The following is a 16,378-nucleotide window of genomic DNA, read 5'->3' on the forward strand; positions in this document are numbered from 1 at the left end:
TGTATGTGTGTATATATACATACACACATACATATACACGCGGTGTGTTTGTACTTTAGGGTGCACACCCTTATGCAATAGGCTGCGCACGCCTATGTCTCTATCACATGGTCTGCAACTTTGCACCTAGTAGAGCTGCAGACCGAAGGCACTGGGCTCTTCCTATATGGGTAGACTGAATGGAAGGGCCCTGCACCCAGCAGTATAAAGGCAAGCCTCCCAGCGTCGGGCCTTTTGTCACAGACCGAGGACCCAGCAGAGCCGTCTGCCCTAAAGCAATTTAGGTGGCCGCAAGGCCCCAGACAGCTTGAGGCCTTAGGCCAATTAGAGAGAAGGGGTTCAAATTATACTTAACATCAAATATGCAGTAAATTCTGAAAATAAATGGCAAATACAATATAGTGCAGATTATCCTTATTAGAAAATAATATAATATAAGCACACTTATGTGGGGGTTACACTCACATGCAGCAGAGCCCTATCAAACCTTCCTCTGGGTGAGAAAGACGCTTCTTTGACCAGCTTTTATGTGGGATCACTGTTGTGTATGCCCACCAATGCTGGATACAAGCAGTTTTCATTGTTTTACTAAATAAAAGGTAACGTTTTACTGTGCCATTGGGGTCTTTTTGGTTATGTCATCACTACAGCTACTATCCATAATATTGCCACTATTGGGATCCATAGTCTAGCTGCCTGAACATTATGGGAGTCATTCCTTCTAAAAGAAGAGACTTTCACAGCCAGAGCCAGGGTTGATAGGGCTCTGGTACATGTGAGTGTAACCCCCACAGAAGTGTACTTATATTATATTATTTTAAAATAAGGATAATCTTCACTATCTTGTATTTGTTATTTCTTTACAGAATTTACTACTACTACTACATGTTTGATGTTAAGTATAATTTGAGCGCAACACTTGTTTTTTTATTTTTTTTATACTATATGTCAGTTTAGGTGATTGTTGCTTAAATTTATCACAATATATTGTTTGTTTTTTTATTTCTTAAAGCGCTATCCACATTTTGGGTTATTTGAGATTGTACTAGAAGTTCGTTATTTTTATGGCTATATACTAAGTGAGAATTTAAAGTGAATATAAAATTTAAAGGGATACTATAGTGCTAAAAATACAAATCTGTATTTTAGCACTATACTTCCCTCTGTCCCCCCTTAGGAGTGTAAGTGAACCCTTAGTGTACTTACCCGATTCCAGCGTCGATATCCTATGGCGCTGGTTTGGCTCTCTACCTCCTTCGACATCAGCGTGAGGACATGCACCATAAGTTAGGTAAACAAAAGTTGCCTAACAAGCAAGAAGTGCCTCTAGTGTCTGTCTGATTGACAGCCACTAGCGGCAGTCTTAGTGCAGCAATGTAATTATTGTAGTTTCTACGGAATTAGAATTACCATTGCAGGACTAAGGGGGAAAGGTACACTGCACTCAGACCACTTCAATAAACTGAAGTGGTCTGGGTGCCTATAGTGCCCCTTTAAGGCCACAGTAGTCAAACTTAAAGTATAGAAAAGAATATAATAGGCGCTCACTCCAATAAAAGATGATTTATAGGCAGCGGTAACCAATACAAGGGTTCCCAACCTTGTGATAAGAAGGATGCAAAAAAGGAAAGAGGAACCGCGCCCCAGATAGTAATTGATAAAACATACGTACATAAAAAGGTATTGTATAGACAATTCACATAAATCCTCAAAAAGAAAAACAGAGAGGAAACATCATAGTGCAATATTGTTTGTTGGATGAATAAAATAGTGGAGTAAATTAGAGTAATATACACTCACATTTGGTAGAGCTATCCAGGAGCTCTACCTTATTGCGCTTGGACGGAACAATCCCCGTCCTTAGATCCTTAGACGGGGATTGTTCCGTCCAAACTTAAAGTATAGCTAATGTAAGAGAATTTTCCAGTTAAATTTGAATTTCACTTTGGAATTCAATTCACTTTAGTGAATAACCCTGTTTGTCTAAAAAAAAATCAAAATTTTCATATCAAAATTCCACAATGACTGTCTTTACTCTGTGCAGTGTAGTCATCGCTTTAAACTAATGTTTATTTAAAGACGCTATTATGGTGTATTTATTTAGTGATTTGATTGACCACAAAGTCATGCTAAAATAAATAGCAGATGTTTATGGAAGGGGAATTTGTTTTATCTGTTTCTCTTGATAAAGGACAAAAATATTGACATAGTTACACTATTTGAATGAATAAACGTAACATGCAATCTAGGCCAGTCAGTGCCATCCATATTTGCCAGAATTAATGTGGTGTAAAGTTCACATTATCATTGTGGCAAGGGGTGGGACTGTCTTCAGGTGCCAAGAAAAGCCACAGGTTTTTGCCAAGCTGCTCATAAATAGTTTCACAATGAACCGTATTACTGTAATGAGGTAACATACTTTTATCTAAGTTTAACTCAACTTTCTTGCTTGTTGGAATCTGTCGACTTAATTACACGTACTCGACACTTGAGCAGGGCCAGTGCAAGGATTTGTGCCACCCTAGGCAAAAGAAAAATTTGCCCCCACCTCCATGTGACATCACAATGCCCCACCCATATGATCTGCCATATGAACTAACGCCAGTGCCGCACACCGTGTGTGTTTACATTAAAAAGCCTGCAGAGACAGGCTATAGACACCAGAACCACTAAATTAAGCTGCAGTGTCCCTTTAAAGTGAGGTAAATTCGAGATTAGTGCCACAAATAATATACTAGATAGCCTACTTACAACCAGATGAGGATGATGATGGGCTCTGGTGGCAGTCTGGCTCCACTGGTCTGGTGTAGAACAGGCTCTGTGGAAGCTGGCCTTCTGCCCACCGACTATGGGCCAGGTCAGCGATTGTAAAGACCCATATTTTATTCCCCCAGGTTCGGCATTTTCCATTCGTGTGCATAGAACCGAACGCTAGCTCCCTGGCAGCCGTTCGCATGGACCAAAACCGCGAATAGACTTGAGGGGGACTTAGCCGAAAATGCCCTGGAACTATTTTCATCATGAAGACTTTGTGGTTCCCGGGCGGTCCCCAGCGGCACTTAGCCGCGATTCTATGGAACTATTTTAGGCATAGGACCTTGCGTGCGGTCGGTCAAATTATGACTTCCAGGAAAATTCTGAACCGATATGGGTAATTTTTGGATCACCCAGATCGGGGCTATCAGGGGATGTAACTTTTAGGGGGTTTTATGTATTTTGAAGGTAATTTTGGAGTGTTTTGGAAATGTGTGTTTTTTGTGCATGGAGATAATTGAGTTTAATACAGTGCTTGACTCAATTATCTCCCAGGCACAGGGGAGGGATAATCTTGTTTTCTATGGGAGTGTCCTGGACCTGAGAGCCAATGTAATCGTGTGTAGGTTTTTACTGTAGTTTACTCTCAGGTCCATGGGGGAGTGCCCCTTGCATGGGGACCTGCATATAAGCCCAGTTGTGGCTGCGAATAAACATATTTTAACTTGTACTTCCCGAGCTATGTGTCGTCTGGTTACTGGGAGGGGAAAGGGCTAATCGCTACTCCAGCTTGTTCCAGTGTGGAGGATTCAATCGGGAAAGTCCTTGTAAGGACTAGCGCTTCCAGGACTGAGTGTCATCCAGAGCCTGGGGGTGGATAGAGCAAGTTCACCATTCGGCTCCAGGAGGGAGCGGTTCCAGGGCCCCAGTCAAGCCACAGCAACTGTGGGCAGAAGTGCTGCTGTTTGTCCCCTGTTGCAGCTAGGAAGCGGTCCTTGGCGGAGGTACCCAGCCACGGGTACAGGGAGCTCCGTTACAGTGTGTTTCTCTGTGTGTAAGGGAAGCATGGTGTGTTTCTGTGTGTGTAAGGATGCATTGTGTGTTTATGTGTATGTATAGGGAAGCATTGTGTGTGCGTGTATTGTGAAAGAGAGAGTTTGTGGGGTAGGATAGGGACTGAGTCCTACCAGCCCTTTTGTGCTCCTCTTCCCCCCCCCCTTCCACAGCCTCTGTCACCTCTTGTCCCTTACTGATCTCCCCTCCTGTCCCTTAGAGCTCTTCCCTCCAGTCCCTTAGTGCTCTCCCCTCCTGTCCGTTAGTGCTCTGCCCTCCTGTCCCTTAGTGCTCTCCCCTGCCCCACTGTCCCATAGTGAGCTCCCCTGTTCCTTAGTGATCTCCCTGCCCCCCTTCCCGTAGTGCACTCCCCTCCTGTCTCTTAGAGCTCTCCCCCATCCCTTAGTGCTCTCCGCTCCTGTCCGTTAGTGCTCTCCCCTCCTGTCTCCTAGTGCCCTCTGCTACCCCCCCTTCCATTGGTGCTCCCCCATCCCTTAGTGCTCTCTCCTTCCCCCTACCCCTTAGAGCTCTCCCCTGCCTCCTGTCCTTTAGAGCTCTCCCCTGCCCCTTAGTGGTCTCTCCTCTCCTCCTCTGTCCCTTAGTGGTCTCTCTTCTCCCCCACCTCCCTTAGTGGTCTCTCCTTTGCCCCCTCCCCCTTAAGAGACACTGCTCTCTTCTGCCCCCCCCCCCCCAGTGGTCCCTCCTCCTCTTTCCAATAGTCATTTCTCCTCACCACCTTTCTATTAGTGGTCTCTCCTCACCCCCCACAGTGGTCTCCCCTCTCCCCCCTTGTTGTCTCTCCACTCCCCCCTTGTTGTCTCTCCTCCCTCCTACTCTTAGTGGTCTCTCCTCTCCCCCTCCCCCTTAGTGGTCTCTACTCTGCCACCCCTCCCATAGTGGCCTCTCCTCTCCTCCCACCCTTAGTGGCCTCTCCTCTCCCCCCACCCTTAGTGGCCTCTCCTGCTTCCCCACCCTTCCTCAACCCCCTCTTCTAGTAGTCTCTCCTCCACCCCTCCTCCATCCCTTGGTAGGCTCTCCACCCACCAACCCCTTCTTCACCTAGTGGTCTCTCCTCCCTCCCCCCCCCCAGTGGTCTTTCCTCCACCCCCTCCCTCCCTTAGTGGTCTCTCCTTACCCCTCACCCTTAGTGGTCTCTCCTCCACCCCTTCCCCCTCCCTTAGTTGTCTCTCCTACACCCCTCCCTTCCTTAGTGGACTCTCTCCCTCCCCTACCTCTATTGTAGCGTGGCCGAGCTCCAGTATGGTCCGAGGTGCAGGAGCTTCTGTTTCCTGTACCCGGCCGGACTGACAGGAAGTGCTGACAGGAAGTGCTCAGAAACGGATGCTCCTGTTCCGTGGACCAGAGCTCGGGAATGCTACACTGAGGGACTGGCAGGAGGGAACACTGTGCGCTTCCATCCTGCTGATACCTGATATCTTGCGCCCGGGGCCAGTGCGCCCTAATGGATGCGCCGGCCAGGGCAGTGCTGCAGCCGCCAGAGGAGGAGATGGAGGAGATGGAAATAAAGGGGGAAGAAGAGGAGATGGGTGAGATGCAAATAAAGGGGGAAGGAGAGGAGATGGAGGAGATGGAAATAAAGGGGGAAGGAGAGAAGATGCAAATAAAGGGGGAATGGAGAGGAGATGGAAATAAAGGGGGAAGGAGAGGAGATGGGTGAGATGCAAATAAAGGGGGAAGGAGAGGAGATGGAGGAGATGGAAATAAAGGGGGAAGGAGAGAAGATGCAAATAAAGGGGGAATGGAGAGGAGATGGAAATAAAGGGGGAAGGAGAGGAGATGGAGGAGATGGAAATCAAGGGGGAAGGAGAGGAGATGCAAATAAAGGGGGAAGGAGAGGAGATGGAGGAGATGCAAATAAAGGGGGAAGGAGAGGAGATGGAAATAAAGGGGGAAGGAGAGGAGATGGTGAGATGCAAATAAAGGGGGAAGGAGAGGAGATGGAGGAGATGGAAATAAAGGGGGAAGTAGAGAAGATGCAAATAAAGGGGGAATGGAGAGGAGATGGAAATAAAGGGGGAAGGAGAGGAGATGGAGGAGATGGAAATAAAGGGGGAAGGAGAGGAGATGCAAATAAAGGGGGAAGGAGAGGAGATGGAAATAAAGGGGGAAAGAGAGGAGATGGAGGAGATGCAAATAAAGGGGGAAGGAGAGGAGATGGAAATAAAGGGGGAAGGAGAGGAGATGGGTGAGATGCAAATAAAGGGGGAAGGAGAGGAGATGGAGGAGATGCAAATAAAGGGGGGAGGAGATGAGATTTTTCTCCCCTGTTGATTACAGATTGCACCCTCTTCTTCCTCACCATCATAGGCAGGACTGTAGACATTTTTTGTTGTCTTTTTGCATTGCCATCAATGCCATTTTCTTAGGGAAATTATGAGCACACATACTCACACACTAACATTCATACACACACACAGAAATATCCATACGCAAAGACGCTCACATTTACATATACATACTCAAATTCATACACCAACACATGCATTTTCATACATTCACATTCATACATACATACATTTAATTTTTATAAAAACCTTTACTCAAGGCTCGATTATGAGCCTATTGGACCTGGTGCTGACAAATATGTTTGGTCTAATTACACTATTACAGAATCTCATAAAGGCAAAAAAAAATTAAAACAGTCATAACCCCCAAGTGTCTTATATCTCGCCAATGACCTTCCCCAACACACACAACAATCCCTATCCCCCCACACACATACAGTACAGCCCGTATCACGTCTGCACACATATCCCAAACCAGTCACATTCACATAATTGATCAAACATCCCAAATAGCCACAATCGCCCATACAATCACATACTAGATTCATTCGCCCAGGCAGTCACATACTGAAAGGTAGTTTAATATGCACCTGTTTAAAAATTAATATATGAGCAGGAGATACTGCTGAAATGTGTACTGCTTACACAATATCAGAAGCACTATAATCACATAACATATTTTTTTTTAACAAATGTCTGTACTATATTCAACTTCAAGGTTAGAATACCTTTACCTGCAGAACAAAATGTAAAAAAAAAAAAAAAAAAAAATCTCCTTACAACTCAATATCACAAACAAGTGACTTTTGGACTGCTGAACACATGCCTATACCCTGAGACACAGCTAATTATTATCAGAGCAAAGGGCAATCTAGCAATTTCTGTGCCCACAATGTGTGCTCCGGGGACAGAGGTCTCCACTAGTTATTGTAGCCCTGCCAGAAATTGGGAGGGGAGTCGTGATTCAGGAGGGGCAAAGAATATTGGGGAGTGACCTGGGAGAGAATAGGAAGTCAGTGCCTTAATGGTAAAGTTTGTTTTTCCTGCTCTGTCAGGTAATGGAGCAGAGAATGGGAGACAGATGACAAGGTTACCTGAGGGGTTACAGAGGGATAGCCAGGCTGAACCATGGAGGATTTTAAGACAGTAACTTATAACATCTTCACAGTATGGCTGGCCATGATCTTCGTGCTGATTTTATTGCCTTCTATATTCGGGCTTTCTCTGGGTATCTCTGAAGTGTACATGAAAATCCTGGTTAAAACATTAGAGGTAAGACACGCCCTTATTCTGGTTTAAAACGATCTGACCATGGATGTTGTCGTTCAGGGTTGAATTCGCTACAATGTGGAATGTAGAATGAACCCCAGGTTTACTCGTTTACCAAAAGCTGAGTATCATGGTTAAACTGACACTGGGTTGTTGGAAGCTTGTTACTGAATTGCAAAACAGCCACACTGAAAAGAAAAAAAAAATTTGTGTGTGTGTGTTTGTGTGTATCTCATTTTAATGCAAATTGTTAACACTGATGTGAGAAAATTAAATGGTCTTAAAGCAATTAATGCAGAATTCCCAATTTCCTGCAAACAATGGGTTATGCCAGAATTTTGCTGCCATACAAATAATAATGAATATTTTTGATTAACCCCTTAAGGACCAAACTTCTGGAATAAAAGGGAATCATGACATGCCACACATGTCATGTGTCCTTAAGGGGTTAAAGTGTTTTGAAACACTTTGACATTTAGTTGGTTCCACTGGGTACCAACCTCCAGCCCTTCTGAACCTGTGGGATGGTGCCAGAGAACACCTGGCACCATAACCACCAAGGCATGCTGTACTGGTTGTGGTGCTTAGCTTGTCCCTTTAACATAATGCTATTCATTAATTTACTTAAAGGAACTCTGTAGTGTCAGGAATACAAATGTGTATTCCTCGCACTACAGGTCTAAATAGCTGTTTAGGCCCCCAGATCCCGCTTACCTCCGGTTAAAACGGTGACTTACTCAGTAAGTTTTCCAGCGCCGTGTGGGTCTGGTCACTGCTGGCCCCCCGCCCATGCTCTGCCCCCTTGGCTGAGCTCATCGGACTTGGTAATCTCAGTCAGTCCAATGCTTCCACATAGGAAATCATTGAGAGGCTACAGCACATGCTCAGCAAAAGATGCTCTGCGCCAATCAGCAACTCCTCATAGAGATGTATTTACTCAATGCATCTCTATGGGAAAGGTCAGCACCTACAGGTGGAGTGTGGAGATGCTGAACGTCAGTGCTGCATGTTGTGCAGCACCCACCCAGGAAGCACCTCTAGTGGTTGTCTGAGTGATTGCTAAGCCAGGAATAGGCAACTATCGGCACTCCAAATGTTTTGGACTGCACCTGCCATTATGCTTTGCCTGCATTATGGCTGTAAGAACATGGGAGATGTAGTCCACAACCAGACCCTGACAAGTTGGATTATTTTTGAGTATGCCGCCGGCCATTTTACCAGGTGCTCGGAAGCACTTACATTGTTGCTCACTAGCGCCCGGTAGAACACAGGTCCGGCGGCATACGGATCCGCTCAGCCAGACCTCTCCCCCCCCCCCCCCCAGGTATGCATTGCGGCAGCGTGCTGGCGGTTCACTTCCTCGCTCCCGCCCCTTCTGCTGGACGTGGGGAGAAGTGGGCGGGAGCATAATGTGCAGAGAAAGGGCAGCCAGGCGCAGGGAGTGAACAGTAATGACGGTAAGGTATGTCAGAGAATGTGTGTTAGTCTGCTTTATGTCTGTATGTTTATGTCAGTGTGTCCATCTGGATGAGTCAGTGTGTGTGTGTGTGTATATGAGTCTGTGTGCATCAGTCTACATAGGTTAGTGCATGTGTGTCAGTTTGCATGGTCAGTGTGTGTCTACTTTAGTCAGCGTGTGTGTTAGTCTGCATGATTGGGTGAAGCAAATGGGGCGGCAAATTTGTTTTCGCCTGGGGCGGCAAATGCGCCAGAAATGCTTGCATCGGCCCTGTCCACAACATATGGAGTGCCGAAAGTTGTCTATCCCTACAGGAAAAAAAAAACAGCGGGTTATAGCTACTAAACAGTTCTAAAAAAATCTCCCTGCCTGTTTGAGCTGCTACACTTAGGTAAACTGCTTGGCGTATAAACCTCTGCTGTTAAGAACATGTCCCATACACCACAATGAGAGGCTACTAGTAGGTTAAATCCCTGCTCACATCAGGTAGACCCAAATTACAATTGATACCTAGGGCACTGTGTGTCAGCTGGGGTCTTAATCAGTGTCCCCACTAATTAACATGTGAGCTGTATGCGGCACTCAAAGTAAGCTCTTTAGATGCCACTTATTTACCTACAGTTGAGCGATCGCATTGAGCTGTGGTGATTTTCAGCGTGTACCCACTGCACCCTGAATTGGTCACCCTGCATGCCTTCCTGCCAATTGTGATTGGTGGTGGGCTCTGCCAGATGCCTAGCACCTATTGCTGTTTGATCAGCAGGGACAGCATGCCAGAGCTTCAGCATGAGAAGTAGGCCCCCCTCTCATGCTGCAGTCACCCAGTAGATGGCACTCACATACCTCTTTCTATTGTATTAGCTGAGAGATCCCTATGCCAATGTCAGCAGATCTAATCCTGTGAGTAAGGGTGATGGTTGGTGTAAAGTGTAAGGTAAGAGTTTAATACTAGGTTAGGATTAATGTTAATTTAGAGTTAGGGATATGGTAGGACTAAGGTAAGGTAGATGTACAATTAGAATTGGTGTACGCATAGGGTTCTTTTCCATTTTTAACATTTTATTCATATTTGTTGTGCTATGTATACATATAGGGTATGAAAAGGAGACCCTTTCTGCCCCTAAACAATATATACCATAATATGTCTAGGTGCCAGTTAAAGCCGCATTGTAACCATCTTTGCATAAGAGGAGGTGGTCCCTGTCTGTAAAAGCAATCTTTATGGTATTTTTTTTAGATTAATTTTACTATAATCTTACCGCTCCAAACATGTTTCACAAAATTGGGTTGGGACCCCTAGACTTGCACCTTATCTACTGCCATAAACTGTGATGGTTAATGTTATTAGAGTGCTCTTTTTAAGAACTAAAGTGATTTAATGTTTCATATGTATGTTTTAAGTTGTTTGGCATACATTTAAGTATTTCCATTGGATCAAATGTGCACAATGTGAAGAAATGCTTTAGAATTTAAAGGTGTGTGTGTGTGTGTGTGTGTGTGTGTGGGAGGGTCCCTCTAGGCTGGTTAATCGGGTTTCTCACTTATTGCCAGTGGTTGTTTTCTTCTAATTTTAATAAGTGGAGTCTGCAGCACTGTGTGAGTAATTAAGTATACTTTTGGGGAAATCAAAGTCAATTTCAAATTGTAGGCTGATGGTTTTTTCATATTTACTTGCTTCTTTTTTCTTGTGCTTTCCACACCCACTCCAAGGGGACTCTGATCTAATCAATGGTGTGTTATCAGTGGGTATGTTGAATAGTGTGGAGTGTTATCAATAGCTTTTGTGCCCATGAAGATTGAAGGCATTGCTTCCCCTGCTTAGTCCCATGCCACACTATTTTCAATTTAAAAATACAATTCTGAAAGGGACATTATAGTCACCAGAATCACTACAGCTTAATGTAGTGGTTTTGGTGTCTATTGCCTGTTCCTGCAGGCTTTTCAATGTAAACTCTGCCTTTTTAGAGAAAAGGCACTGTTTACATTGCTGCCTAGCGACACCTTTAGGGGCAGTCACTCAGTCAGCCACTAAAGTGCTACCTGAACCTACGTTCAGTGTCTCATTGCTGTGCATGGACCGTCTATAAGATATCTACAAGATATTGCTCTCTCCTGGTGCTCCTCCTAACTCTGCCCAACCCTTCTCTGTTGGTGTCCCCCCAAGGTTCAGTCCTTGGTCCCCTACTGTTTTTGATCCATACTGCCTCCCATAGTAAACCTTTGGCTTGCAATATCATTTCTATGCGGATGACACGCAAATCTATCTGTCCTCTCCTGATCTCTCTCCCTGTCCCTCTTGACCAGTGTCTCTGACTGCCTCTTTACTATTTCTAACTGGATAGCTGCCCACTTTCTTAAGCGCAACTTGTCCGAAACTGAACATCCGGTCTTTCCTCCCTCAAGTGTTGCTACTCCTGTTTCTGTCTCCCTTCACGTTAATTGTGCTACCATCAGCTCCACCACACAGGCTCGTTGCCTACGTGTTCTTTTACTCCAACCTCTCCTTCACCCCTCATGTCCACCCTCATGTCTAGTCGATCGCCAAATCCTGCCACCTCCATCTCAAAAACATTGCGTGCATCTGTCCCTACTTAACACCAGGTGTTTCTGCCATAAATTTCAGAAAATTAAATGCATACTTGATCGGGTTGAAATCAGGTGATTTGTCTCAGCCATTGCAGAATATTACACTTCTTTGCCTTAAAAACTCCTGGGTTATTTTCGCAGTATGTTTTGGGTCATTGTCCATCTGTAAAGTGAAGCACCGTCCAATAAACTTGTGTTTATTCAAGCCTTCTTTAACCCCTTAAGGACACATGACATGTCTGACACGTCATGATTCCCTTTTATTCCAGAAGTTTGGTCCTTAAGGGGTTAAACTTTTTTTTTTTCATAATTTTGGTACAGGTGGATCTAAGTTTCATTTGTTCAAAGAATGCTCTTCCAGAACTGGACTGGCGTTTTAGATGTTTTTTTGGCAAAGTCTAAGTTGGCCTTTTTATTCTTGAGGCTTATAAATGGTTTTTACCTTGTGGTGAACCATCGGTATTTGCACTCATTAAGTCTCCTCTTTATGGTAGACTTGGAAAATGAAATGACAACCTCCTGGAGAGTGTTCTTCACTTGGCTGGAAGTTGAAAAGGTTTTTTTCTTCACCATGAAAAGGATCCTATGATTATTCACCACTGTTGTTTCCCGTGGATGTTGATTTGGCCACTCCTAAAAGTTCCTGCTATCTCTCTGATAGACTTTAAAAATTTTTTTTGCTGCCTAAGGATGGCCTTTTTCATTGCACGAGAGCTTCTTTGATCGAACGTTATCGGTTCCCAGCAACAGATTCTAAATACCGTATATACTCGAGTATAAGTCGACCCGAATATAAGTCGAGACCCCTAATTTTACCCCAAAAAAGCTGGGAAAACTTATTGACTCAAGTATAAGACTAGGGTGGGAAATGCAGCAGCTACTGGTAAATTTCTAAATAAAATTATATCCCCTAAAAATTATATTAATTGAATATTTATTTACAGTGTGTGTATATAATGAATGCAGTGTGTGTGTATGAGTGCAGTGTGTGTATGAATGCAGTGTGTGTGTGTATGAATGCAGTGTGTGTGTGTATGAATGCAGTGTGTGTGTGTATGAATGTAGTGTGTGTGTGTGAATGCAGTGTGTGTGTGTGTGTGTGTGAATGCAGTGTGTGTGTGTGTGAATGCAGTGTGTGTATGAATGCAGTGTGTGTATGAATGCAGTGTGTTTGTGTATGAGTGCAGTTTCTGTGTGTGATGCAGAGTGTGTTTGTGTGTGTGATGCAGAGCCTTGGTGGGGGTGGGCATTTTTATTATTATTTTTTTATCATTTTTATTATTATTTTTTTATATCATTATTATTTTAATATTATTAGTTTTTTTAGATTATTAATATTTAATTTACATTTTATTAATTTTTAAATTTCTATTTTTTTATTTTTCGTCCCCCCTCCATGCAGGTTAGCTGGCCAGGGAGGGGGGCTCTCATTCCCTGGTGGTCCAGTGGATGGCTGTGAAGGAGGGGGTCTGGCAGAGAGCTCTTACTTACCTTTCCTGCAGCTCCTGTCAGCCCCTTCTCTCACCTCCGGTCCGGTCAGCTCCCCTGTCAGCTCCCACTGTAAGTCTTGCAGTCTCTCACGGCTCTCTGACAGGAGCTGCAGGAAAGGTAAGTTACAGCCCCCAACAATGCCAGCCCCCAACAATGTAAGTTGCCATAATACAGACATTGACTCGAGTATAAGACGAGTGGGGGTTTTTCAGCACAAAAAATGTGCTGAAAAACTCATCTTATACTCGAGTATATATGGTATATATCTTGCGTATAGGTGTACTTTAAGAGAAAGTGTTAAACTATGGTGGAGTAAACCTACAGCAAAAGTGCAAAAAATGCCTCAATCCCTTTACTTGGAATTTTGGGAAAAGCTCAGTCGTGACTTGGTTAATACATATAACTAACATGGGGCACTGTGCGGCCACACAGCTCACGCATTTCCAATATATTACACTGCCCCCCTCCCAATGTATTAAATTGGGGAGGGATGGGGGGGGGGTGTATTCATTTGGGGAAGGGAGGGCGGTAGTGTATTAATTTGAGGGAGGGGGCCAATGTATTAATTTGGGGGAGGGATGGGGGCAGTGTATTAGTGTGGTGGGAGGGAGGTAGTGTGTTAAATTGGGGGAGTGCAGTGTGTTACATTGGAGTGCTGGGGGGGGGGCATTGTATTGGATTTGTGGGCAGTGTATTAGATTGATGGGAGGGGCAGTGTATTACATTGGGTCTGAATGGAGGCGCTGAACGCTCCCCATGGGAGCTGATTGGCCCTGCAGCATTTTGCCACACAAGCACACTAGCCTCCCAATGCTTTCCAATAGGAAAGCATTGGATTGGCTGAGATCATCAAGTTTGATGATCTCAGCCAAAATGAAGAACACACTCATAGGACAAAATCATCAAGATAACGTAATTTGGTTTTTACAGCTGTGCAACAGCATACATTCACTATTTCAGTCCCATTACTAAACTTCAATATGTCAAGGTAATTGGACTGAAACATTGGTTATATGCAAATGCCCATCTCCTTAAAATAAATTCGCTTTTTTGTTAACTTTGAAGCCCTACGAGCGTGAGGATGTCCAGTGTCAGTTAGGCACTTTTTTTGTACTGTAGTTTTCTAAATAAACCTACGTTTCTATGAAAACTAACGTTTTAGTTTTTGCGGCCCATATAAACTTAAAACTTGTTTATTTGGCCTGTGCTGGCCTTGTAGTTTTACATGCTTGCTTTAAGCAGACAGAATTTTTTACTTGCAAGGCTTTTTAGAGTATTAAAATAAGAATTCACTAAGACAAGGTTTGTCGTTCACAGGGATGGAGAGAAGGTTAGTCATCTCTGTGTTTCCTCTTTCATATTATCTGATCTTTCTTTCTCCTGCGCATCCTATCATTCTACTAAGTTTAGGTCGGATCATGGGGCCATTGTTCTTTGATTTTGCAACTCCTCTTCCTATCTCCTCTTGATACCGGAGAAACTGACGGAAGCCAAGCACAGAGAGATGGACACAGGTTTCTTCAGGAAGGAAGAGATTCTTTATTGGATCACCGATCGGGACTCAGAGGGACTAATGTCACCAAAATACAGCAAGTTCTGAGCCCCGGACAATAGTGCAGGCTCCTTATATAGGCATATAACTCCTCCCATATTAAGCTCCACCCGCACATTCTCTTAACCAATCAACACAAATAAGAATTAACTTCCTGTTTGACCGCATGGCTTGTCCAGCACAATGGAGGAGGGGGAATACTACATCCTGTATTCTTGCACATGCTCCGTACACTACTGATCGTATCTTGCCTCGTGCAACCAACTGATCGATACGTCAGCATATGCACGTACACATGCCACGTGGTAATCTCGGCCTACTAAATTTATTTTTACCGAGATTCCACCACATTCCCCCCTTTGATGCCTCTTGATATTTTACAATTACTTGAGGCATCACTTAACCTTGGTTTGTTTACACCGCAAGTTACCTTGAACCAGACCAGACTTATCTTATGATGTGAATCTTTTAACACTCATCTTCCTGCATTGGTTCTCCCTGATCTAAAGCCTTATACTTATAAATCGCCATTATCTGTGCAGCAGCCTTCCTCTCTGCTATACTTCCTATCAGGCTTTGCACAGACCTAACTACTAGGGGTATAAGACACGGCAGGAGTAGACACAACATTAAAATTAGTAGGACTCCACCTACCACTGCCTTAAGCCCTCCAAACCACTCATACCAGCTACCAAACCAACTACTTGGATTATACCCTTTCCATACCTGAGTAGGCACATGCGCTAGTTTAACCATATGGCTAGTAAGCTCAGCTATTGCTTGCCCTTTGTCATCTATTTGAAGACAGCAATTGCTCAGGTTAAACTTCCCACATACACCTCCCTCTACTGCCAAAAGGTAATCCAAGGCTAATCTATTTTGGTAGACTGCTGTCCTCATCCTGGTGTTATGCTTCGCTAGAAGATTGAGCGCTTGTGATGTTTCGTTAGTGATAATCTCAACCACCGCCTGTAATCTTATAATGCGGTTGAGCATATAAATAGGGGTTCTGTAACCAAAGGTACCATCCTCAGCCCACGTGGCTGGCCCATAATAATCTATAATACGCTGGGGAGGCCATTCATTATCTTCCCAGGTGCCTATCTCTATGGGTCCCCTTTTCTTCCTATGATTCACATCATACACTTTAACACCTAAAGTCTCACCTGTTTCAATCGGTAACAAGAAGAAGGATGGTTTGAGCATACCCAACACACATGCCCCTTCCCAGTCCTGTGGCAACTCCGAATAGGCTTTCTTACCACAGATCCAGTACAAATTTGCTGGGGCTCTCCAGGTAGATGTGATGGATAAATCAAACCACACATCCTTTAAATTGGCGTATCTAGCAAACGGGTTTGATGGTTCTGAGACATTTGAAGCCGACCACCAAGTTGTATTTTTTGTATCATCATCATAAGCTTTTTGCCCTAGACAAGTTAATTCTCCTACAGAAGTATTATACATTATTCCTTTCCTTGCTATGCAAACATAACCTATGATGGAGGTCTTTAATCTCCACTCAGATTTACCTCTAACACTCATATGATAATCGGCTTGTGTAGATATTAGTTGGTCAACTGCCTCAGAACCGGACATTACCTCCTTTGCTTCCCAAGGCCATTGGTCTCCCATGTTAGTACCTCCACACACATAGCAGTTGGTAACATTAAGACTACCGGCAATACTTTCGGCTAAATCGATGAACAGGTTTTTAGCATTATGGGGGATCTTATTATCTATACTCATCTCTTCGTAAAAGGAATGGTATACTTGATGAGTTTGGGAGGATACCGTATCAGTCTCTATCCCTATAAACAATAATGTCCCAGGATCTAAACCCGTCCCGTATATCTGAAACCCAAATAAATTGCCATATTTGTCTAAGAACTTATCGGGGTTATTTAT

General features: G+C 44.1%; 1 protein-coding gene across 1 annotated transcript in view; it reads left to right on the forward strand.

The window, feature by feature from the left end:
* Positions 1–7,114: 7,114 nt before the first annotated feature.
* GPAT3 (glycerol-3-phosphate acyltransferase 3) overlaps positions 7,115–16,378 on the forward strand; it is a 103,892-nt gene continuing 94,628 nt past the window's right edge. The window contains exon 1 of the mRNA XM_063458751.1: positions 7,115–7,385. Within this exon, the coding sequence (XP_063314821.1) occupies positions 7,242–7,385 (144 nt within the window). The 5' untranslated portion in view covers positions 7,115–7,241. The remainder of the gene's footprint in view (positions 7,386–16,378) is intronic.

The sequence above is a fragment of the Pelobates fuscus genome, chromosome 6, assembly GCF_036172605.1.
Source record: "Pelobates fuscus isolate aPelFus1 chromosome 6, aPelFus1.pri, whole genome shotgun sequence".
NCBI classification, from domain to species: Eukaryota; Metazoa; Chordata; class Amphibia; order Anura; family Pelobatidae; genus Pelobates; species Pelobates fuscus.